The sequence below is a fragment of the Manis javanica genome, chromosome 3 (genome assembly GCF_040802235.1).
Source record: "Manis javanica isolate MJ-LG chromosome 3, MJ_LKY, whole genome shotgun sequence".
NCBI classification, from domain to species: Eukaryota; Metazoa; Chordata; class Mammalia; order Pholidota; family Manidae; genus Manis; species Manis javanica.
In genome coordinates, this window is record NC_133158.1 from 146376514 (window position 1) to 146403043 (window position 26530).

At 41.0% G+C, this 26530-nt stretch overlaps 1 protein-coding gene and 1 long non-coding RNA gene across 17 annotated transcripts in view; one reads left to right on the plus strand and one right to left on the minus strand.

Annotated features, from left to right (window-relative positions):
- LOC118968267 (uncharacterized) overlaps positions 1-24197 on the minus strand; it is an 83139-nt gene extending 58942 nt beyond the window's left edge. For both annotated transcript variants that reach the window (XR_012129408.1, XR_005055840.2), the window contains exons 1-2: positions 23416-24197; positions 16919-17036 (exon numbers count right to left, since the gene is read on the minus strand). This is a non-coding gene — a long non-coding RNA (uncharacterized lncRNA). The remainder of the gene's footprint in view (positions 1-16918; positions 17037-23415) is intronic.
- VEPH1 (ventricular zone expressed PH domain containing 1) overlaps positions 11725-26530 on the plus strand; it is a 182069-nt gene continuing 167263 nt past the window's right edge. For 3 of the 15 annotated variants that reach the window (XM_017646290.3, XM_017646292.3, XM_036997949.2), the window contains exons 1-3: positions 13839-14028; positions 17616-17875; positions 20920-21214. In XM_017646290.3, the coding sequence (XP_017501779.3) occupies positions 21077-21214 (138 nt within the window). In that variant the 5' untranslated portion in view covers positions 13839-14028; positions 17616-17875; positions 20920-21076. Of the gene's footprint in view, positions 11785-13542; positions 13630-13824; positions 14029-17615; positions 17876-20919; positions 21215-26530 lie in introns of those variants that run through there. The other 12 variants (XM_073232173.1, XM_073232168.1, XM_073232175.1 and 9 more) reach the window with 10 other exon arrangements.

Genomic DNA, 26530 nt, shown 5'->3' on the forward strand with positions numbered 1-26530 from the left:
CTGAGAAGAAGAGGTACTAATCATGGTTAAAGGATGAGTTGGTATTTTATAAGCAGAAAGGGACTGGCAGGTGCAAGACACAGATGCAAAAGGGAAAATGAGGAGCCAGGATGGCGGCATGAGTAGAGCAGTGGAAATCTCCTCCCAAAAACACATAGAGCTATGAAAATATAACAAAGAAAAATCTTCCTAAAATAGAGACCACAGGACACAGGACAACATCCAGACCACATCCACACCTGCAAGAACCCAGCGCCTTGCGAAGGGGGTAAGATACAAGCCCCGGCCCGGAGGGACCCGAGCGCCCCTCCCGCCGGCTCCCGGCGGGTGGAAAGAAACCGGAGCGGTTTTTTTTTTTTTGGCGAGCGCTTTTTGGAAGCCTTAAAGGGACGGGCCCCTGTTGCTAGGGACGCAGGGTGGCAGGACCGGTGAGCGGGTGCCTGGGACCGGCGGCTGAGGACAAAGAATATCCCGCGTTTCTCCCTGCGGGACCGGCGGACGGGTGCTTGAGACCGGTGCCTGAGGACGGAGGAAATCGCGCGTTTTTCCCCTTTTCTTTTTCTCTTTTTGGCAAGCGCTTTTTGGAAGCCTTAAAGGGACAGGAACCCGAGTGCTGGGGAGGCAGGGTGGCGGGACTGGTGAGCGGGTGCCTGGGACCGGCGCCTGAGGATAAAGAATATCCCACGTTTTTCCCTGCGGGACCGGTGGGTGGGTGCCTAAAACCGGCACTTGAGAACAGAGGAAATCGCGTGTTTTTCCCCTTTTTTTTTTCTTCTCTTTTCTGCGAGTGCTTTTTGGAAGCCTAAAAGGGACAGGGACCCCGGTGCTAGGGAGGCAGGGCGGTGGGACTGGTGAGCGGGTGCCTGGGACCAGTGCCTGAGGACAAAGAATATCGAGCGTTCCTTCCCTGCGGGACCGGTGGGTGGGTGCTTTTTGGAAGCCTTGAAAGGACAGGGACCCTGGTGCTAGGGAGACAGGGCAGCAGGACCAGTGAGCGGGTGCCTGGGACCGGCACCTGAGGACAAAAAAAAGAAAAGAAAAAATCGCTTGTTTTTTCCTTTTTTTTTTTTCTTTCTTTCTGTTCCCTCTCTCATTGTTGCTGTTGTTGTTTTGGTTTGGAGAGTGCTTTTTGGAAGTCTTAAAGGGGCAGGACAGGTCACTTAGACCAGAGGCAGGGAATCTGGGGATCTCTGGACACCCTAACCCCCTGGGCAGCAGGGAGCACAGAGACCCCTTACGGAGATAAATAGCCTCCTGGCCGCTCGCCCTCCAAACGGGGCTCCACCATTTTGGAGGAACAGCCCCAGCCAGACCAAGCCCACAGCAACAGCGGAGATAAACCCCAAAGCAACTGGGCAGGAAGCAGAAGCCTTGTCTGCGCACAGCTGCCCAGCACAAGCAACTAGAGGTCGCTATTCTCCCAGGAAAAGGCTACAAACCAACAAGAAGGGAAGCTCTTCCAGCGGTCACTTGTACCAGCTCTGCAAACTATCTCTATCACCATGAAAAGGCAAAACTACAGGCAGACAAAGATCATAGAGACAACACCTGAGAAGGAGACAGACCTAACTAGTCCTCCAGAAAAAGAATTCAAAATAAAAATCATGAACATGCTGACAGAGATGCAGAGAAAAATGCAAGAGCAATGGGATGAGATGCAGAGAAAAATGCAAGAGCAGTGGGATGAGATGCAGAGAAAAATGCAAGAGCAGTGGGATGAAGTCCGGAAGGAGATCACAGATGTCAGGAAAGAGATCACAGAAGTGAAACAATCCCTGGAAGGATTTATAAGCAGAATGGATAAGATGCAAGAGGCCATTGAAGGAATAGAAATCAGAGAACAGGAACGTATAGAAGCTGACATAGAGAGAGATAAAAGGATCTCCAGGAATGAAACAACACTAAGAGAAATATGTGACCAATACAAAAGGAATAACATTCGTATTATAGGGATACCAGAAGAGGAAAAAAGAGGAAAAGGGATAGAAAGTGTCTTTGAAGAAATAATTGCTGAAAACTTCCCCAAACTGGGGGAGGAAATAATCGAACAGACCATGGAGGTACACAGAACCCCCAACAGAAAGGATCCAAGGAGGACAACACCAAGACACATAGTAATTAAAATGGCAAGGATCAAGGACAAGGAAAGAGTTTTAAAGGCAGCTAGAGAGAAAAAGGTCACCTATAAAGGAAAACCAATCAGGCTAACATCAGACTTCTCAACAGAAACCCTACAGGCCAGAAGAGAATGGCATGATATACTTAATGCAATGAAACAGAAGGGCCTTGAACCAAGGATACTGTATCCAGCACGACTATCATTTAAATATGATGGTGGGATTAAACAATTCCCAGACAAGCAAAAGCTGAGGGAATTTGCTTCCCACAAACCACCTCTACAGGGCATCCTACAGGGACTGCTCTAGATGGGAGCACCCCTAAAAAGAGCACAGAAGAAAACACACAACATATGAAGAATGGAGGAGGAGGAATAAGAAGGGAGAGAAGAAAAGAATCTCCAGAAAGTGTATATAACAGCTCAATAAGCGAGCTAAGTTAGGCAGTAAGATACTAAAGAAGCTAACCTTGAACCTTTGGTACCCACGAATCTAAAGCCTGAAATGGCAATAAGTACATATCTCTCAATAGTCACCCTAAATGTAAATGGACTTAATGCACCAATTAAAAGACATAGAGTAATAGAATGGATAAAAAAGCAAGACCCATCTATATGCTGCTTACAAGAAACTCACCTTAAACCCAAAGATAAGCATAGACTAAAAGTCAAGGGATGGAAAAACATATTTCAGGCAAACAACAGTGAGAAGAAAGCTGGGGTTGCAGTACTAATATCAGACAAAATAGACTTCAAAACAAAGAAAGTAACAAGAGATAAAGAAGGCCACTACATAATGATAAAGGGCTCAGTCCAACAAGAGGATATAACCATTCTAAATATATATGCACCCAATACAGGAGCACCAGCATATGTGAAGCAAATACTAACAGAACTAAAGAGGGAAATAGACTGCAATGCATTCATTGTAGGAGACTTCAACACACCACTCACCCCAAAGGATAGATCCACCGGGCAGAAAATAAGTGAAGACACACAGGCACTGAACAACACACTAGAACAGATGGACCTAATAGACATCTATAGAACTCTACATCCAAAAGCAACAGGATATACATTCTTCTCAAGTGCACATGGAACATTCTCCAGAATAGACCACATACTAGCTCACAAAAAGAGCCTCAGTAAACTCCAAAATATTGAAATTCTACCAACCAATTTTTCAGACCACAAAGGTATGAAAGTAGAAATAAATTCTACAAAGAAAAAAAAAAGGCTCACAAACACATGGAGGCTTAACAACATGCTACTAAATAATCAATGGATCAATGAACAAATCAAAATAGAGATCAAGGAATATATAGAAACAAATGACAACAACAACACTAAGCCCCAACTTCTGTGGGATGCAGAGAAAGCAGTCTTAAGAGGAAAGTATATAGCAATCCAGGCACACTTGAAGAAGGAAGAACAATCCCAAATGAATAGTCTAACATCACAATTATTAAAACTGGAAAAAGAAGAACAAAGGAGGCCTAAAGTCAGCAGAAGGAGGGACATAATAAAGATCAGAGAAGAAATAAACAAAATTGAGAAGAATAAAACAATAGCAAAAATCAACGAAACCAAGAGCTGGTTCTTTGAGAAAATAAACAAAATAGATAAGCCTCTAGCCCAACTTATTAAGAGAAAAAGAGAGTCAACACAAATCAACATAATCAGAAATGAGAATGGAAAAATCATGACAGACTCCACAGAAATACAAAGAATTATTAAAGACTACTATGAAAACCTATATGCCAACAAGCTGGAAAACCTAGAAGAAATGGACAACTTCCTAGAAAAATACAACCTCCCAAGACTGACCAAGGAAGAAACACAAAAGTTAAACAAACCAATTACAAGCAAAGAAATTGAAACAGTAATCAAAAAACTACCCAAGAACAAAACCCCGGGGCCGGACGGATTTACCTCAGAATTTTATCAGACACACAGAGAAGACATAATACCCATTCTCCTTAAAGTGTTCCACAAAATAGAAGAAGAGGGAATACTCCCAAACTCATTCTATGAGGCCAACATCACCCTAATACCAAAACCAGGCAAAGACCCCACCAAAAAAGAAAATTACAGACCAATATCCCTGATGAATGTAGATGCAAAAATACTCAATAAAATATTAGTAAACAGAATTCAACAGTATATCAAAAGGATCATACACCATGACCAAGTGGGGTTCATCCCAGGGATGCAAGGATGGTACGACATTCGAAAATCCATCAACATCATCCACCACATCAACAAAAAGAAAGACAAAAACCACATGATCATCTCCATAGATGCTGAAAAAGCATTTGACAAAATTCAACATCCATTCATGATAAAAACTCTCAGCAAAATGGGAATAGAGGGCAAGTACCTCAACATAATAAAGGCCAAAAACCCACAGCCAGCATTATACTGAACAGCGAGAAGCTGAAAGCATTTCCACTGAGATCGGGAACCAGACAGGGATGCCCACTCTCCCCACTGTTATTTAACATAGTACTGGAGGTCCTAGCCACGGCAATCAGACAAAACAAAGAAATACAAGGAATCCAGATTGGTAAAGAAGAAGTTAAACTGTCACTATTTGCAGATGATATGATACTGTACATAAAAAACCCTAAAGACTCCACTCCAAAACTACTAGAACTGATATCGGAATACAGCAAAGTTGCAGGATACAAAATTAACACACAGAAATCTGTAGCTTTCCTATACACTAACAACGAATCAATAGAAAGAGAAATCAGGAAAACAATTCCACTCACCATTGCATCAAAAAGAATAAAATACCTAGGAATAAACCTAACCAAAGAAGTGAAAGACTTATACTCTGAAAACTACAAGTCACTCTTAAGAGAAATTAAAGGGGACACTTATAAATGGAAACTCATCCCATGCTCATGGCTAGGAACAATTAATATCGTCAAAATGGCCATCCTGCCCAAAGCAATATACAGATTTGATGCAATCCCTCTCAAATTACCAGCAACATTCTTCAATGAATTGGAACAAATAATTCAAAAATTCATATGGAAACACCAAAGACCCCGAATAGCCAAAGCAATCCTGAAAAAGAAGAATAAAGTAGGGGGGATCTCACTCCCCAACTTCAAGCTCTACTACAAAGCCATAGTAATCAAGACAATTTGGTACTGGCACAAGAACAGAGCCACAGACCAGTGGAACAGATTAGAGACCCCAGAAATTAACCCAAACATATATGGTCAATTAATATTTGATAAAGGAGCCATGGACATACAATGGCAAAATGACAGTCTCTTCAACAGATGGTGCTGGCAAAACTGGACAGCTGCATGTAGGAGAATGAAACTGGACCATTGTCTAACCCCATATACAAAGGTAAACTCAAAATGGATCAAAGACCTGAATGTAAGTCATGAAACCATTAAACTCTTGGAAAAAAACATAGGCAAAAACCTCTTAGACATAAACATGAGTGACCTCTTCTTGAACATATCTCCCCGGGCAAGGAAAACAACAGCAAAAATGAGCAAGTGGGACTACATTAAGCTGAAAAGCTTCTGTACAGCAAAAGACACCATCAATAGAACAAAAAGGAACCCTACAGTATGGGAGAATATATTTGAAAATGACAGATCCGATAAAGGCTTGACGTCCAGAATATATAAAGAGCTCACATGCCTCAACAAACAAAAAACAAATAACCCAATTAAAAAATGGGCAGAGGAACTGAACAGACAGTTCTCCAAAAAAGAAATACAGATGGCCAAGAGACACATGAAAAGATGCTCCACATCGCTCATTATCAGAGAATGCAAATTAAAACTACAATGAGGTATCACCTCACACCAGTAAGGATAGCTGCCATCCAAAAGACAAACAACAACAAATGTTGGCAAGGCTGTGGAGAAAGGGGAACCCTCCTACACTGCTGGTGGGAATGTAAATTAGTTCAACCATTGTGGAAAGCAGTATGGAGGTGCATCAAAATGCTCAAAACAGACCTACCATTTGACCCAGGAATTCCACTCCTAGGAATTTACCCTATGAACGCAGCAATCAAGTTTGAGAAAAACAGATGCACTCCTGTATTTATCGCAGCACTGTTTACAATAGCCAAGAATTGGAAGCAACCTAAATGTCCATCGGTAGATGAATGGATAAAGAAGATGTGGTACATATACACAATGGAATACTACTCAGCCATAAGAAGTGGAAAAATCCAACCATTTGCAGCAACATGGATGGAGCTGGAGAGTATTATGCTCAGTGAAATAAGCCAAGCGGAGAAAGAGAAATACCAAATGATTTCACTCATCTGAGGAGTATAGGAACAAAGGAAAAACTGAAGGAACAAAACAGCAGCAGAATTACAGAACCCAAAAATGGACTAACAGGTACCAAAGGGAAAGGAACTGGGGAGGATGGGTGGGCAGGGAGGGATAAGGTGGGGGAAGAAGAAGGGGGGTATTAAGATTAGCATGCATGGGGGGAGGGCGAAAGGGGAGGGTGGGCTGTACAACACAGAGAGGACAAGTAGTGACTCTACAACATTTTGCTAAGCTGAGGGACAGTAACCGTAATGTGGTTGTTAGGGGGGACCTGATATAGGGGAGAGCATAGTAAACATAGTATTCTTCATGTAAGTCTAGATTAAAAATTAAAAAAAAAAAGAAAGAAAGAAAGAAAGAAAAGGGGGATTACTCCTTAACAGGATAAAACTATTGGTAAATCAAAGATCAACGCATGCTTTAAATATCCTTAATGTTGATCACTTAAAGGGTGTCAGATGATCAGCTATGGAGGTACTCTTTTCTGATAATATTCCTTTCTCTTAATTAAAAAAAAAAAAAAAAAAGCAGTTACTGTGTGCTGACCTCCAATGAGTTCTGCACAGTGGTATAGAGGGCATGTCAAAGTGTGGGCAAAGGGTCTGTTTGTTTCTATGCAGAAGATCAAGGCCTAGCTTGGATACCCAGAAAATGAACTAAGATACGATATGAGGAGGAGCTTCCGGCATCAGCACTCTCTGGAGGACTTGTGCCGGGGGATGATCATCAAAAAGCCTCCACAGGGATCCGGACGATGCTGCGGTTGTGGCTGCATCCAGCCCACCGTCTCCTGGACTTGCCATAGGAATGAGGAGGGAGATGTCTAGGCTGGCATGTGCATACAGTGAGACAACGAATTTGACCGGATCTGTACTGTTGGAACTCAACCAGTAGTTGGGAGGGGTGCAAGTTGTAGCACTCCAAAATCTCATGACTATAGACTATCTATGGTTAAAAGAACATATGGGATGTGAACAGATCCCAGAAATGGGCTGCTTTAATTTGTCTGATGGTTCAAGTACAGTTGGACAATATCCATCATATCATAGATAAATTTTCACAAATGCCTAGGGTGCCTAAATGGTTTTCTTGGCTTCACTGGAGATGGATGGTAATTATAGATTTGCTTTGTTTATGTCACCGTATTCCTATTATGTTAATATGTGTGTGCAAATTAGTTAGTAGTTTAAAACCTATACATACTTAAGGTACTATACAAGAAGATATGTCAAAGAAATAATCAATCCTCCCATGTTTCCTTCATATGCTACATCTATAGCTTTTCTTCTTCCTTCCTAATTACAACCCTTAAATAGAATTCGTTCCTCATATCGAATTTACCGTGTATCATAATTCCTCCAGGGGTAAAGATACCTTGAGACAAGTGCTGGGCATAGAAGCCACAAGGCATAAATCTGCAAAGAAGTAAAAAGCTAACCTTTGCAAACAATATGGCTTCTCTCTCACTTACCAACTTTACATTTCCCTGTATGGCCCCAGAAGATGACTGGTTAGCCAGAGACAGGTAAGATTCCTCAAGGGAGGAACAACCTAAGACAGGCACAGTCGCAGGGGGGCCATCAGGTGAGAATTTGGGGATCAACAGAGGTGAGGCTCAGAACCTCACCCCCCCTGCTTTGAGAGAAATCTTCTGCATCCGTGGATGTCTTGCTGCCCTTGTCTAGCCTGGATTAATACTTAGTCCATAGGCACACACCTGATCATCTGATCATCTACATTTGCCTTCTTACAGCACTAAACTATGTTTTCTACCTTTATCTTGCATCTACCTACCACTTCAGCATTTTATTAAAAATAAAAATAATAATAATAATAGGAGAAATGTGGGATCAACATATATATCAAGTACAAAAATCAAACGAAAATTCATATTTGATCTGATTGTTTATAGGTCATATTGCATGATCAAAACGAAAAGTTTCTGTGATGAATGCCCTTGTACTGTTCACCATGTAAGAATTTATTCACTATGTAAGAATTCGTTCACCATGTAAGAACTTGTTCGTTATGCTTCAGAAGATTGGAGACTGACGAGAATTAGGCTTGAGATGGATTAATGATTGTACATTGAGCATTGACCCCCCTATACTGAATTTTATTGTTGTTAACAACCATTTGATCAATAAATATGAGAGATGCCCTCTCAAAAAAAAAAAAAAAAAGGCTCTGAAGGTTTTATGGCTCTTGGCACATACAAAGTACTTTCCAAGGGGATTATATTAATTTATACTGTCACCAGCTATGTAAAAATAATTCACCATCTACAAACCTGAATTCATTGCTATAAATGTGATTTTGGCATAATTTCCCTGCCATATAGAAAATCACCAATTTATTCATAGCATTCCCTCTTCTACATATATATATATATATGTATTTACCTTAAAATACATAATAATGAAATTTTTATATATTTTTAAGTGGCACTGTGACCTCTTTTCCACAGTCTCTTTCTTGACAGTTTTTTTGATTTCAAGGTTTCTACAATTACAGTAACTGCTGATTCATTAACTTTCAATATTGAGATACCATTTCGATTTTAAGTCATCATCATTTTAGGTTTGAATGTGTCATAAATTTTGTACAAAGTTTACAGAAGGGACAATAATTTTACAGACAATACTTGTTAATTTAATGTTTCTTTAACTGGGAAGAATGTGTCTTTCTAATGGTAAAAATCTAACTAAAAGAACTGTGCTATCTTTGCCAATTTCATTATGTAGTTTAACCTAGAAGTTCTTAAATATAACATAGATAAATAAAATTCCATAGAAATCCAATAAAAAAAAAAAAGGGAAAATGGTGGTTGCACCATCAGTTGGGGATTTTTGTGGAAGCAACAAAAGCAGTTTTGCTGGTTGATGAAACAGAAGTGGGTTTTATTAAAATCCATCTTGAAAGTTCACAAAATACTGGAAGGATTAGAGGATAAAAATCACACAGGAGAACAGGCCTAATGAGGGAGGCCCTGCTGCTCCCGCACCTGGGCGCTGTGGAAAACCACCACTGTCTTGACATCACGGGTGCCAGTGTTGAGCTAGGATCATGACTTTGCAACCTCATCTACCCATGAAAGATGGATGTTTTTGTTTCCAAACCCAATGACAAAGTAAATTCTGCACTGTTATCCTTCACCGGGCTGTTCATTTCTAAATCACCGCCTTGCCTGGAGAGTCTGATTGAACTTAAATTTCCTTCACTTATTTATTCAGTTTTTGCAACAATGTAGGTGCATACTATGTGCCAGATACCATGTTGAACTCTAGAGAATCAACCAACAAATAAATTCCCTGTCCCCATGGAGTCTATATTTTTGGAGGTGTGGTGAGGGAGAAGGATAATAAAAAAAAGGGTTAAATAAATGTATCATAAGAAGATGACAGTAAGTGCTATGCACAAAATAAAACAGGAAATGAGACATGCAGGGAGGCTGGGAGGGTTGCTAATTTTATAGAGAGTAGTCAGGGAAGACATCACCTCTAAGGTGAAATAATATGAAGGAAGTGAAAGAGCAAGCCAGATGAAGCTGTGGGGACAGAACCTACCAGGCAGAAAGAACAGCACATGCAAAGGCCCTCTCATGGAAATGTAACTGCTGTGTCCAAGTATTAGCAAGGACACTATGCAGCTCCAGTGTGGCTAGAGCAGGGAGAACAAAAGCAAGAGTGATAGGAGATGAAGTTGAAGACATGGAGAGAGAAGGGGGAAGTTATATCATATAGGACTTTGCAAATCATTGACTTTGGTTTTGACTAAAGGGGAGATGGAGAGCCATTCCACTGCAGAGTATTGAGGGAAATGAGTCAGTTCTGACTGTTATTTTCATAGAATTATCTGAACTTTAATTTAACAAGGCAAGGATAGAAGCCAGGCAGCTATTGCAATAATCCGAGTGAGACATGGGAGATGATGGTGTTTTGATTGCAGCAATAGTGGTAACAGAGACAGTGAAAAGTGATAGGCTCTGGATGTATTTGGAAGGTATTGACCTCACTGCACAGGGCTGTGTGTGTCTGGGTGGTGGGAGAAAAGCTGGAGAGAGGGGGGAGGGCCAAATCCTTTGTGTGCCAAGCCAAGGGGTTTGGATTTCATCCTCAGGCAAGAGATTGCCACTTATTAATTTTAAGCTCACAAGTCATATATCATACTTTATTTTAGAAAGGTGATTTGGTGGCAGAATTGAAGGGACCCTGCTGGAGGCAATGAGACCTGCTAGCATATGCCTGTCAATATCCAGACAAGAATTTAACAGAAACAATGGCTACCTAGCTAATGCAGTGGAGAGGGGAAAATGTCATATATTAGTTTTCTATTGTTGTCTAACAAATTACCATGAACTTAGTGGTTTAAAAGGACATGCATCTATCATTTCACTCTCTATGGGTCCAGAGTCCAGCCATCGCTTAGACGGGTCCTCTGCTCAGGATGCCACAGGGTGTTGGCTGGGCTATGTTCTTATCTGGAGGTTCAACTAAGGAAAGAATTCTTTCCCAAAGACATTCAGGCTTTTGGAAGAATTCATTTCCTTCTATCTGCAGGACGGAAGGCCCTGAGCCCTTGCTGGCCGTTAGCTGGAGGCTGCCTTATGCGATTCCGTGTTGTGCAGGCTTCCTCAGCATGGCCAAGTGTCTCCTCAGAACACCGAGGAGAATCTCTAGAGTGAGTCTGTCAGCAAAATGGAGACTTATATACCGTAAGGTAATCATGGGATAACATTCTGTCATCTTTGTCGTATCCTATTTGGTAGAAGCAAGTTACATATCCTACCCATGTGGAAGTGGAGAAAACTCCAAGGCTTGAACACAGAAAACAGATCTTTGAGAGTCACCTTGGGATCAACCCACAACAGATTATAAATAATGCTGAGGAAACAGAATGTACAGAACCGAGGATCTGATGGGATCATTGGCCGTGAGTGGGAAAAGGATAGAGAAGAATATAGGTGATGCCCAACCTTCAGTTTGTGTGCTTGGCACACGGTGAAGGCCTTCATCAAGATAAGAAACACAGAAGGAGAAACTAATTCTGGAGAATAATGAGTCCTCTATACTTTGGGAGTAAAATATATTACTTTTAATATCTTGTTTTTTAGCAAAGTATTCTTTATACTAATGAAATGAACTGAATACACCGTCGCCACAGGTCTCCATTCCCTGGTTCTTAAAAAAAACTTCAGTCTTGCAGTTCAAGCCACATACTGTTTTGCTGACCTAAAAAAGGAGTTCCTGGAAAGGTCTGAGCTTTTCTGTGCCTATAATAGACACTTGAAAAGCTAGGAGGCTGAACACAGAAATGGTGTACCTGAAGGAGCGTCACTGGTTTCAGGTAAGAAAAATTATTTATAGAAAAGGCAGTCATCGAGGAATTTTCTGTTGATATATAATTTACCCACTTAAAACTGTTTTAGAATTTAAATGTTTTCTGTAAAGGAAGCAGGTAAGTCTGACTTTGTGGTTACAGAGACTGATCTTTATTTCAAGTTTACCAAGGCAGACAGGTGGAGTGGTGGGAGTTGTGCAGGACTGGAAGGGGATAAAAAATAAAGATAGAGCAATATTCTGTGAAACTAATTATTCAAAGAAATTTATGGATGTTGTACACGGGTGGATGGATTCCACTATCAGGTTTGTTGAGGCCAAACAGTGTGTGGCTAAGAACTACCAGACAAGTTAAGTGGTGAAAGTGAAAGTATTTGCAGAAATGGAAGTGAACGTATAGTTGGTTAAGAAGAATTAATTTGGAAAGTCCCACTTTTAGTTACCTTGAATGACTACATTTTTTCCAAGACCTTTCCCACCTCTACCGGCTGTCTGTGGAAGCCTGTGGTTGTCATGACAAGGGTTTATTTGTCATAGTTGGTTCCTAATGAGTCTCTGGTACACTTCTGTTACAAGGAGCAGACCCAGAAGAGCCTTCCCACAAATCTGGGATTAGCTGATTCTGTCAGGTGGAACATTTTCAATAGCAAATGGCAGAAAACCCAACCTAAAATCATTTAAGCTATTAAAGAATTGGTTTACAGCAAAGGATGGATCTTGTCAGCTTCAGGCACAGCTGGCTTAAGGAGCCCAAATGAAGTCCCTAAAATTTGGTTTCTTGGTGGCAAGATGTCAAGAGCAACCACATCTTATATATTCTTGTTATCAAGTCCAGCAATAGAGACTTTGTCCCCCCAAACCACCAAACATTCATCTCTGTCCTGATTGTCACTGGCCTGGAAGGGGTCACACACTTCCCCTAGACTAATCTCTATGGAAGGAGAATGTAATTCCTCTGAATGGCTAAGACCCCACCTGTTTATCCAAGTCAACTAGTTTGCCCATAGAGCATTATTTCCCAAGGGAAATTTGGTATGGTTTTTACCAAAAGTAGACTAAGTGGATGTTAAGTGGTAAACACAAGGGTAAGTCCTCCTCACCCCATGAATATGCCTTTCAATTGAACCAGCAGTTTATTTACATGGCAGCATAATTGCCAGTGACATGGAAATATTGATATTTCCAGTTGTACCCCTTACACCTCATTCTCCCCCACTGCATTGCCCCAACACACTTCTATACTTAGTTTGACTGAAAGCTAGTTAGAGGAGACTCAGAAATATCCTACTGCTTTATGTGTAGGCAAAACCTCAGATCAATAATGGGAAAAACCCATATCATACACAAAAAGAGGAGAGAAGAGCCTCCAGATATAAAATCCACTGAATGCCACAAATTAATTTATGCACATTAGAGGCTTGGGGAACATTCTCCTTGAAAGAGAGAGAGAGATGTAAGGAGATGCAGGACTGCTTGTAAGGGGTCCCTGGTGTATTAGGACGGAGAAGCGGAGTTCTATATTTGGATGGTAAAAGGAAGTGAACTGGCAGTTTGGATGGGCCCAGGAGGGAAGAGTGCTGGCTCAGAAAATCCCTTGTGCTAGTAAGCGTGCTCCGTTCAGTTGTTCCGGATTTCACTAGTGATACCAATAACGTAGTTAGATTTTTTTTTGCTCCTTTAGATTAGCTGTTTTGCATTTCTTATAGTATTTCTCTTACGTTATATTTGACTTAAATACTATCTCATTACATTGCTTTCCTCTCTCCATCCCTCCCCAGGCCTTCTCACTGATGCCTGACGGATAAAAGGAGCCACATCTGATATTAATCTGAAACTTCCTTGATTCCTTAAAGTGAGTTATTCATTAATAGAATCTAAATTACTGGTTGTTAGGCAAATCTTCTAATTCTTTCAAACCACTGATCTGCTCAGAGAAGCTTCTGTGAATCCACTGTAGAAATCAGTGAGCTCTGTGCCAATTATTAGCTCTAAGCACAAGTCTGAGAAAGGGAGGCGAAGTTACTCATTTGCCTGATTGCACACAGTGAGTCCAGGGGAGGGAATCAAGTGAACTGCAGGCTTGACAAACAGCACCGGGAAGCACGGCGGCTGCCAATGGGACAGGACAGGACTGGATGGGAAGGGGTTACCGAGCGGCCTCTGAGTATGGCCAGGGGTTTCTGAATTGCTCCAAAAATCAAGCATTTTGCCTTTACTTTTTATAGAAGGCCAGAGTTTCCTGTGGTAAGAGGTAAGGCTATCTTCTTTCCTGTCTTTTTGTTCAGCAAAAACAAAAGCTAATTAAAGTAAATGTCAGAAGCTTCAGGGGTGTAAAAGTGGGTTGTGGGAGTGGGGCAGAGAAACTTCCAGGGGCGGCTGCTTATGCAGATTCAGTGCATTTGGTACTTGTGTTTCAGGCCACGTATGCATGCTTTTTGGTTATTAGGGTAAAAAAGCCACTGCTCTGTGGGTTATTAATGTCATATCTCTAGGCCTCAGGAGCAGAAAACTGTGCTTCTAGATTCATAATATGTGCACTTTTGTCTTAACCATAATAGTCTAGACTCATTTCTATTTCATGCTTTTGCTTGCCTCAAGAAGCATTGTGCTACCAGCCAAGACACTGGCCCTGCATTTTATTTTCAATGAAAATTCAGCAGCATCATTACTGTCACAGGGTCACATAGTCTCCATTACTGTTTTGTTGCTGTCATTTTTTCCTTTGATAATTCAAATATCTTATAAATCAGAACTGAATCTAGCCACTTTTTTGTTCTTTCAAGGGCATATTTAAATTGCTATTGTAATCAACCATAAGATTCCATTACATTTGTATATGTTTTCAATTGAAAGAATAGAAAAAAATGTTTAAGCATTATTCAGATTGGTCATACAATCCCAGATGTTAAAGTTGTTTACTATATGGGATTTAAGTGTAAATAAAGATACATTCAACATTGAATTTTACTTGTAATTTGAGCATTTGGCTAGGTATTTGTAAAAACAAACCTACAGAATTCAAATTAAAATTTTTAAAGCTACATTTTTATCAATTTCAGAGCAAATATGACTTGCAGAGTTGAAATTTATAGGTGAAAATGGTTACACTAGGAAATCATTATGCAGATCATGAGCTCCTCATTTAGTTTGCTATACTTGAAGATGTTTCCCCATTCCTGATGAAGGAAAATGTTTCCTACCTATTTATGTTTCAATAAGTTGCAATACATATACAAAATTAAATATGTTTTTGAGTTCTTGCCTAACAGGTCACCAAACCTATTTTTTGTGTGTGTTTATGACATAAGCCTGCTACAAACGTGGATATATGAATTATAGCAAAAAGACCAAGTGCTGACTTGTTTAGCATCATTTAGAATAACAACCTCAGAGGCTTTCGGTCCAAGTGAAGCATAGGAACATGTCATGGCAGAGGAAACTGAGAGACGACCAGGGAACAATTGACATCTTGTGGGAAGTGCTGAAATGTATGCAGCCAATTCCTATGGGAATGCCTGTAGTTCTTTCACACTGTGTGAGAAAAGATGCTCCTTGAAAAGAATCTGTAATCCTTTCTTTCAAGGGAAAATCTGAGAACTTTACTAAAAGTTTCTAGAACCCAAATGGGTCTAAGTCAGTAGGCATTTTGAATACAGGTGAATTAAATGAGAATTTTTTTTAGGCACAACTGTGCTGCTCAAAGTATAATATTGCTATTCTAGAATTTTCTGAAGTGAAGAAACCAGAGAATATCCTAACTCAGTTCGAAGCTGGAGGCTAATTTTCTCAATATAAATTGCTTTTTTGAGTTAATTATGTTTATTGAAATCCCCCAGAGAGCTTTTATTTTTTACACAGGTGGTATCCTAATAGTGGGGAAATAAAGTCCTCCAGGTCACGTGTATTTTCATTTAGCAGAATCTACTGATGTATAATAGAATAAATGAGCAAAGTTTTATTAGCACCTATTAAGTGTTGTAGGTCACCTTGAAAAGTAGTAAAGAACTTTTCCTGCTGGTGCTATGGAGGGAATTACACACTCCCTCCTCACTAATAAACATGGGAGTGAACACTATACTTATTTAAAACACAGGTATTTACATTACCCAGCTGCAAAAAGTGTGAATTACACTGCATTTCAGTCCATTTCCCCTCTGTAAAAAAAAAATTCACTGTTACTGTTTAGCCATGGTGAGGTAGAATCCCAGGAAGGCTATCTTGCTGGGGAGCAAGATAAGCTTGCCAAAAAACAATAGAGATACATTCAAGATAGTGCCTGACCTACCCAGATTTAAGATTAGGGTGAGTACAACCAGGGTATAAATATGACACAAATGGAAAAGGCCTAGACATCTTGAACACTGAACCCAATGTTAGGGAGCGGTACAGTAATGTATTAGCTTGTAAAAGAGATGTCATGGGGATGTGTTAAGTGAATGACCTATAAGAATAATGACATTAGTAAGGATATGATTGCTGTCACTTCTGTGATTGTTACATGCCAGGTCCTGTGCTGAGTGCTTTACATAATCTCACGAAACCTCCCAACAGCTCATACCACAATCCGCAGGTTTGTGGTAACAGGCAACCTGAGGCTCAGGGAGGCTAACTAACCTTCCCAGGTTTATGCTACAGGTAACACCGGGGCTGAGCCCAGTTGGGTCCAGGTTCCCATACCATTACCACTCTGCTCTTCTTCCTAGATTACCAATTCTGGACCCCACACTTCTTTAAACATGTAAGAAAATTGGGTAAAACTTAGTAATAACAGCTATTAATAATGAACAGAGGGTGAAAATGAGGGAAGGCTAAAGATATATAGTCTATTCCTTTAAAAGAGGAAAATTTATCACTAACTGTAAGCTGGAAAATTACTAATGAAAGGATGCACCTTCTCGTGCATGACTGGATTCTGTTTTTATAACAGAAACTTTTCAAGGGGACAGTTCTCCACATGCGGATGGCCCAGAAATATGACTGATCACCAAGTGTCTAGGAAGATTTATGAGGTCATTCTCCCGAGCAGATGACCTGGTTCAATGGCACATGTGTGGCCACTCTGACCACAGACCTTTGTAGGGTAGCTGTCCTGGGGGACGTTCACAATGGCCAGATCTTAATGATCACACAGATGAGCTTACCTGCAGCACGGCTTCCCAAACACTTTGCCTGAAGATTGGTGATCTAATAGGCAGTAGGTAATGATCGCAGCAAAGAAATTAGGGGTAAAGAAGAATACAGTTTAAAAACATGTGTTACCTGTTGAAAAAAACAGGAGAGTTTCAGTACCCGTTTCTTCTCTGGAATGTCAATAGATAAAGCAGGACAAACACTTTTCTCTGAGTATTGCTGCAATATTTAAAGTACAAAGCTTTATATCCGGGCTCAGCAGATTTTTATGAAGAACCTCCCAGCAAATAAAGTGGAAAAGAAGAGCGTATACTTTTTTGTTAAGTAAGTTTGTTTCATTTAAACAACTTCCTGAATCATGAAACTTTCAACAATATTAATTTAGAGGCAGAGTGAGAGGATCACTTCGTTAGGAGCTGTGACTTCCCCGACAAACGCTCAGTGTTTCCGACCATGTGTGTGAACTGCAGAAGGAGGCAGATGTTCGCAAAGCTGCAGTTTTTTCTTCCACTGGCTTTGTGAAATGGCTCCCAGTAGCCATTTCCATTCACCTGCTTGAGGACCTGTTGAAACTGTTTCCCGTGTGGCTTTTTTTTTCTTGTGCATTCTTCCCAGGGAAAGTATAGATTTTCGCGAACACAGGGAGTTTTGTTTTCTCTGTCAAAAACAACTCTCCTTTACTGGAGCAAGCTTTCTGTTTCACCCCAGCAAACAGAGCATTGCACTCAGGGGTGACTCTGCACTGGGCGAGGTGCAGCCTGTCACCTGACCGGCTCTGCAGCTGCTGGTGGCATCAGGCCGCATTCCGTGAATTCTTCCACCCCGCACTGCAATGAACAACTTCAGGTTCACTGAGCTGAGTGGATTCCACTCGCTGTGCCCTCGGAGTCAGCTGCCCAAATCTCCCACCCAGTCGCAACACAGACAGCTGAGTAACAGCAGGCGCGCCTTTGAGGAGTAGCACGCAGGTAAAGCGAATTTGGGGGGCAGAGCGGGGACTTGCTGAAATGGGTCGGGCTTGGTGTGGAATCATTTCTCTTTAGTAGTGTCTGTTTCTTTTTACAGAAACCTGACTTGTCAACCAACTCCTGCGTAAAAATATTTCTACTAAATAATGAAACCTTCATAAGATTGTATATCAATAATACCTTAATATAACATTTAAAATACATATGTATTCTATAATGATAACGGAGGCTTCAGATTAGAGGCTCTTAAGGATTAGGAAGTAAAATCATGAGAATGAAAGTTGGAAATAAGAAGAAATATTATAAACAGGTTTTGAAATTCAAAAAGCACAAGATTTGGAGGCTGACCTACTTGTATGGGAATCTTGGCCCTGTGTAACCTTGGGCACGATACTTAACCTCACCAGTTCTGTTTCCTCTTTGGTAATAATATCTACCAACAGGGTTAATAGAAGAAGTAAGAGAAGAAAATGTCTAGCAAGTAATAGCTCGGTGCAGACAACATATCCAAGGTGTGCACATATGTGCTTGTGTGTGCATATGTGTGTGCCCGTGTGTGAAGAGTGGATGCCTCTGCATATATATTGAGGCCACAGGACTATGACATTCCTAAGAGCAGGGAGTTTCTTGGAAGATGAAGTTGAATTTGATCTGGCTCTGACCTTCTCTGCTGTTTCAAAGAAACCAGCAGGAGAAGCCAGACACCTGAGTGAAACAATGACCAGAGCTGCTGAAAAATAAATAACATCACAGATCCTTATCCAGGAAAGGGCAGTATAGTGTAGCATGTGGGGTGCTCTTTAAATGAGGACTGATGGGAAGTGCGGCAGCTCAGTAATTATCACACACAATCATGTATACAACTACACACAGTGTCCTGGCAGGCCAACCAACCGCCTTCGATCCTGACTCCACACCTTATTCTCCTAGTGCCCCTGGGCTCTTTACTTTCCTTTCTAAACATCATGTTATCATCGTATGGAATCGTCACTGAGAATTAAGTCACTCAGTCTTTGGGAGTAGTGCCTGACACATGATAAGCAAACAGTAAACATCAGCTGTTGGTGTCATTATTTTACTAAGGACGCTTCAACGTGTTAGCTTTAATCTTCAAAAGAACCATATGAGATAGACTATTCATACATTAGCCCCATTTTTCAGATGAAGAGACTGAGGCTCAGGAAAAGGAAAAACATGAGCCAAAGGACCCTGTCTTGCCAATGGGTTTCAGCCCCAGGAAAGTTCACTGTGGATTCAGTGTGACCAAAGGAATGACAGGAGAACGTTCTTGGAGTGAAAGGGTTATACCCAACTTTATTATTTCTGCAGTGGCAGGTCAATCACTAGAATCCCGTTAACTCAGAGCGAGTCTGGATGCAGCAAGCCCATCTCTGCCTCTGGGCCCCTCTGCCCGCATAGCTTCCTTGGCGCTGCCACCACTCCAGCCTCTGCTCTGCCCTCCTGCAACCTTGCAGCTGTGCCACCGTGTCTCCCAGATCACTGGACAGGGCTCTTTATACAGAGTCAATAACGATGCATTGCCCACACCGGTGTAGTGAGCTAGCCACCCAGGGCCAGGTGAGAATCCTGGCCACAGGAACCTTCACTTTATCCACAGTCTAGCACATAGACAAGCATATTGTAAGCAATGGATGTCATTTTTCTAAAGCTGGTAGATTATGCAAAAGTTTCACATAGGCAATAATATCCTTGAAATCCCTTCAGTGGCCTACAAACTGCACCATTTAGAACACTCCTGATAGCATATTTAATCTGATGCCTGGGGAAAGATTTGGCTTGTGCTTAGGGATCATACTGTCTGGAGAAGAGCCTCTTTAAAACTGCACTCCTCACAGAGAGGTTCTCCCACAGTGATAGCTCAGAGGGGAGGTCTGAGACCACCCAGGAGAGCAGACTCCCCTCTCCCTTTTCACACTCATTTTGGGGAGTACATTCGGAATGAAATGCTGGGCAGAATCACCTATTGCTTTTATTAAATAAATCGCTCTCTGCCCTCACTCTCTGGGGATGCGGCTGCATTTGTAAGGCCCTGCATGTGCTAGAGGACTCCACTCCACCGTAAGCTGTGGGGGAAGCCCACTGGCTAAAATAGAACAGCTCTGCCCCAGTTATCAGGGGGCCTTGGGGGAGTCAATAAGCCTCACTGGCCATTAAATGATAGCCAAGGTCATTGCCAGTGAGATGGTCTGCGATTGTACTAGGCCCAGAAGGGAGCTGATAAGAACAATCAGGTATTTAATTTGTGCCATTGTCATACTATCTGTGGGCTGTTAATTAAGACAAATCACAGTGGGACTTAATTATTACAACTGTGGGGACGGAAGGATTGCTTGATCCCAAAGCCCTTCTTCTTCAGCCTGCACTGCTATCACCTTCATGCTAAGTGTTCAAGTTCATAGGCCCGTTCTGCAGAGCTTTATCTAGCCTTGTACTCATAGGCAGAGTCCTTTATTTAATCGCTACTTCCTTAGAGAATACTCAGGAATAAGGAAAGTACTTTCTAGACTGAGGGTAGGGGAACTTTTGTTGTCAATATAGAAAAGAAGCCCAGCCAAGAATGTGAGCACTGGTTTCCATGTGCAGAAGAAAAAAAGAGGAAACCAGGTGGTGGGTCTGAGAGATGCTTTCTGTGTTCTCTCCCACCTGGCATCACCCATTCCTGTTTGGTTTCCATGGGATCTGTGAGGGGGATCCCATCAGGCAAGTGTGGGGCATTTGGGGTGCTTGTCCGCTGTCTCCTTGTGGCACAGAGAGAACAAAAAGGGTACAGAAAGGAGAAAACTTAAGCATGGGGTTTAAGCTGTTTTTAAGATTCATAATAAGTTCTGGAGAAACCTGACAACTTTTGACAAGACTTTTTGAAACAAAAATAGAGAAAGGATTCATTTGAAGATCAAGCCAGAATCCACTCCTCTCTGCACATTTCCGAGTGTCTCTTTCTCCCCTTCCCTGGGCACCAAGTTCATGCTCTGAGCTGATGCCATTCTACGAATGCTGTATAGTGTCATTTGTTTCTCTTGCAGAGAGTGTCAAAGAAGACCTCACAGTCTGGAGAAAAATGACCTTTCAAGGAATGCGAAATATACCTCCTGCTGCATGTTTTTGCCTTACTAAACTCTGATAACTGAAACATATGGCTCTGGGCCTACAGAAAGCCAACTGAGTATTAAACTCCTCATCATGCATCAGCTGTTCAGATTGGTCTTGGGACAAAAAGATCTTTCCCGAGCTGGGGACCTCTTCTCCTTAGATGGCTCTGAGATTGAAGACAGTCTGACGGAAGCGCTGGAGCAAATTAAAATAATTAGCTCATCTTCAGTAAGTAAACTAGTTTTGAGACTAGACCCCTGAAATGACCTATTCCAGAGCCAAATGATTGCACATACCCTGGGGGACAGGATCTTTCTCGGGAAAGAGAAAAGACCACTAAGAAGGGTTTCTCTTAACTCTGCTCTGTGGTTTAGTTTGGTGTCTAAGACATAACATCAGAGAAGTCATTGACTTAGGCCAGCAAGGGTGCCTCTTCCCTACCTGCAGAGCCCAGAACTCTTTAAACTGTAGACCTGAGTGGAATTCTCACAACAGCCTTCTAAGGGCTGTTTCTGCATCCTTGAGCTGACATGGTGAGGAGTGGGAGCAAATCCCCAGAAAAGCAGACCTGCAAGGCTGCACAATGGTATCAGTAAACAAAGCAAGGTATATGGTGGAGGCTGAATAATAAAAGAGGGCAGGATGACACCTCCTGCCATGCAGGTAAGATGAGACAAGAACAAGGATCACTCTGCTGAGAGAAGTGACAGTTGCCAAGGGCTTAATAACCCTGATTCTGTTTGAGTTATATCATCTTCGGTGGTTTTTGGTTTTTTTCTTTTCATCTTTCTTTTGCTTCTTTTTCTACACCACCTGCCTTTAATTCTACTCACCCATTACTAGCCCCCATTGCAGTCAAATCTAAAATCTCCATCAGCCCTCCCAGTGCTTTGCTGCTCCTCAGTGTCAAGATTATATATTTGGAAAGCACTTTCAAAAGCAGGTGGATGAGGAGCACCGTGCGTGGTTTGATGTTGGTCCTCTTGGCTGTGCTCGGACCCTCCATGAGACTGGTCCTATGTCAGAGGCCAAGTCCACCGGGCATCCTTTTGCGTCCTCCCAGCCCAACTTGCTAACTCTTGGTACAAACACCCACCAGGTGGAGGAAAGGGACAGAACTCAAGTCATAAAATGCTAAATTACCAAATGTGTACCTATTTCAGAAAGAACAGCCTTCTTGCATGTGAAGAGATTTTTAAAAGCTTACTAGCAACCAGCGTGGCTTCCTCCTCAAGCCTGTCAGCACATTCTCTTGGCTACCATTAACATGCTAAATTCCCCCAATGACCAGTGAAGGCACTTTCCAAACACTCTTCCTGTCTCAGGTAATTCTTTGATAGCAATTATGTACCCACATTTTTTCCAGAACATTAATCAACTTAATCGAACTCAAAACACCAAGAATTCCTGGTGCATTTCCACTTTCCGGGTAGGGTTTAGTTCCAGCAGCCCCCTTTCTTCACAGTCTTGTGGAAATAAATTGGCTGAATATGCCATTGAGTTTCATCCACTCTATTAGAAAAAAATACATGCATCTAAGTTCCCTGAAGCCTATTTCCACTAGAGGTCACTAGGTCCACTAGTGTCAGTGATTGCTTTTGTTTCCTTCATCAACTGCTTTGTCTCACAGATGTCAAATTCAGAATTTTAAGACTGGTGATTCCTGTTATGCTTCCCCACTTTTAACCACTGAGGCTGGCAGGTCCCCGGTCATCAGGAGCATTGTCCATCCTTTAAGCCCTCCAGCCAGCATCCCACCAGAACAGCAGGCTGCCCCTCCTGTGTTCTTCACCTACTAACTTGTACCACATCACCCTTCTTGCATTTCTCTGTTTGTATGTGGTGTGGAGCAGACAGGTGGCACAATAACAAGAATTGGTTTTTAAAGGGTTGTTTAGAGCGATTCACTTTTTTGTGTTTGCTACTCAATCCTAAGGTAAGCATGTCCCTGTGTGGAATTCCTTCTCCCTCTCCCTTCCTTTAAAAGCCAGTTCTAGTTTATAGCTCCTGAACTGACCTTCAGTGATTCTAGAATGTTCTTAGTGATTACTTCTTTCTAAAAAGGCAAGTAATTGCCCTTTGGCATTATACTCTGTCCTTACAGAAAACTATCTGTACGTACAACCTCAAGTCTAATCTCTACATTAAGGAATCCCAAATCTGTGTTTTCAACCTTGACATCTCTCCTTCAGCTTCCAGTCATGCTGGTTGATATTCATCATCTCAAACCCTATATTATCATCTTTCCTCCAGTTGTATTGTCCTTTTCCTGGATCTCCAGTTTGAAACCTGGAAGTCACTGTTAACCCCTTTTCTCTTTTTCTCTCCTTTGATTTTTCTACCCGCTGTTCTTTACCCCACCAATCTAGAGAGTTCAACCTTTGTTCCTACAAGAACTTTAAACAGACAAAGATAGGTATCAGGCTCACCTCTCACTTCTCTCTTCCCAGTGAAACATCCTAGCATCCTCTGGTTGTCTCCATGACAGAGAAGGAGCCTATGGCAGGGGAAGGTTACAGCATCTCACATTTCCAGTGTCAGGTCTGGAAACTGAATTTTGTCATACATGAGCAATGCTATCCAAATGCAAGACTCAGAAGTCTAAGTTAGAATGCTGACTTGTTGACTTCCAATGAAAATTATAACTCATGTTGATAAGAATTCTTTTGTGCTCCCGTCTGTTCTATTTATATTTATCCAGTCTTTCTCTAGACAAGGAATATTATTATTGATTATGTTTCTTTCTCCTCTATTATAATCACATTCCACTCTACCTTCCTGAGATTATACTTAACTCACCTGTGAAGTCATCAGGTACAGATAGTATCTTGGGTTACCCAGTAACTGACTAATTCCACTCATAGAAGTGGATTTTTGTTTGTCTGTTTAATCCTCTAAGGGCAATCCTGTCTCCAGCGTCTGGGAGGATGCCTCATTATAGCTCCCATACGGCCTTCATTCTTAACATTCTGGTTCCCCTCCCGTGGGATCGTCCTAATTTATGATTGGAATTTACCATTGCTCAGTACTTGAAGAAATTACTTGGAACAATTGCTGATACTAGTCAGATACTCTGTTTCTAAAATTTCTTTTCAGTAGTAACATCACGTTCTTGGCAACCTTTATCCTGTGATACATCAAAATCCTCAGGTTAGAACAAGACTTGTAATTAGTTAACTTGAAAAAAATTTAAGTGTGTCACATTTTAAACGATCGCAATAATATTCTGGTCGTTAGGCCCTCTTCCAGAATCTCCATACCTTTTAAAAATCATGATTCTACCCAATGTGTCAGTATCATCCCCAGCTTTGTAGAATCTGAAAATTTGGTAAGCAAACCTCCAGTCATTCGTTCCACTCTGCAGTCCACGGCCTCTTTTTCCACTAGTTACTCCAAAACGCTGCTTGTCCTTATACTTTGCTCTGAAACTGTGACTTCTCACTCAGAATTCTCTTCATGTTCCCAAATGTGCTTTTAAGTTTTGTCTTTTCATTTCAAGTCCTTTCTGGACTACCTTCACTAACGATTTCTTCTATGACCTTGGCCTTCCTCCCAAACGACTTCAGGGGAGCCCTATGTGCTCACTCTCTTCTCCCATTTCCAGCTCCACCTTTCCCACCATGTCCACCCATAATTGAGCCACTAACCCAGTTTAAGAAATTAGATAACATTAAAATCCCTGTATGTTTCTCTCTAATCCAATTCTCCCCCCTTTCCTCCCAAAGTAACCAGTACCCTGACTATGGTATATTACCAATGCATGTTTTTACATATATGTGGCTCAAAAAGTATTTATAACATTGAACTTTGTTTTAAAATTTTATATAAATGGTGTCATGAGGCTCAATATGTTTCTGAGGTCTATCTGTGTTGGTAGATGTAATTTTAATTCATTTATTTTTGGAAGGATAAAGTGTCCCATTATATGATTACCCCACAGTCTGTTCACCCATTCCTCTCTTAATGGACATTTACTACTTAAACAGTGTTACAGTGAGCGTTCTTTTAGTTAGCACTTTGGGCAAATGTGCTAGTATTTCTAGTGTACACAAGTAAGAGTGAAACAACTGGTTTGGGGGTTTTATATACTTTCAGCTTTTTGATATACCACCAAATTGCTTCCCAGTGTGGACGCACTGATTTACATTCCATCTGCTATGTGTGAGAGTCCCGCTGGCTTTACCTATCCTCACCGATGCTTGCTTTTATCAGGTTGTTAAAGTTCTTGTCAATTTAAGTAAAGCAAGTCTGACTGTTATTTAAATATGTCTCCCTGCATTATTAGGGAGGCTGACACAGACCATTCTTTTTCATATGTTTACTTGCTACTTGCCATTTGGGTTTCCTCTTCAGTAAAAGTATCTGTTTATGGCTTGTGGTTGTTTTCTTTTTTCTTTCTACTTTTCCTATTGACGTTAAAAAATTTTTTTTATTAATTTGAAGGAGTTCTTTGTATATTCTTGCATCAATCCTTTGTCACTTATGCATGTTACCCACCTCTTATTCCAGATGTAGCTTCCCTTTCATCACCAAATTCTTGGTTATCTAGTAGGACACGTCTCCCCAAATCTCTTTAAAATTGCTTTTATTTATTTTTGTTCATTAACAACATTGTCTTTAGCTTCTCAAGTTTCATGAGCAATACTGTCAATTTGAAATTTTATTATATCAATAGATTAATCTGAAGAAAACCAATGTCTTTATGTTCCTTTTTTTATTTGTAGACATTGTATATATTTTCATTATTTAGATCTTAAATATCTCTCAATAAAGTTTTATTAATTTTTTCTTAAGGATATTAAGAATCTTGTACATCATTTTTTAAACTTTTAAATATTTTATACTTTTTAGCTAAGATTATAAATGGCATCTCTTTTTTAAGTTTCAAGTATTTTCCAACTTTTTTTTTCAGGTGATCATAACAGAAATGACTCTTCTATTGTGCTCTTAAATCTAGTAAACTAACTCAGCTCTCTTATTAATCCTAATATATGGCCTATAAATTTTTTTCACATATTCAACAAATATTTCTTAGGCATTTACTATATGCCAGATACTGTATCATATCCTGGGGATAGAGGAGTAAGCAAAATAGATTTTTGAAAAAACTCTGCCATCATCCATTTAATTGGGTGAGAAAGAAAAAATAAACCAGGAAAATATGTAATATATTAGAAGAAGATAAATAAGTGCTGTGTAGAAAAATAAAGCAGAGGATGAAGACAGGGGTTGGAGGTTTGAAATTTCAAACAGGGCAGACAAGATAGGCCATGCTGAGAATCCGACAGTTAGGCAAAACTTGAAGGAGATGAAGGAGCAGTGCCTGTGGATACCTGGATGAAATCATTTCAGGCAGAAGAAGCATCAATTACAAAGGTCCTGAGGCTGGGGACAGCCAGGAGCTTTTGAGGAACAGCACGGAACACAAAAACAGCAGTTTTTGTGGCCATAGCAGAGAGAACAAGGCAGGAAGGTCATAGGACTCCAGGTCAGAAGGGAAGTAGAGGCTGGATCATCTAGGGCCTTGAGCAGCCACTGCAGAGT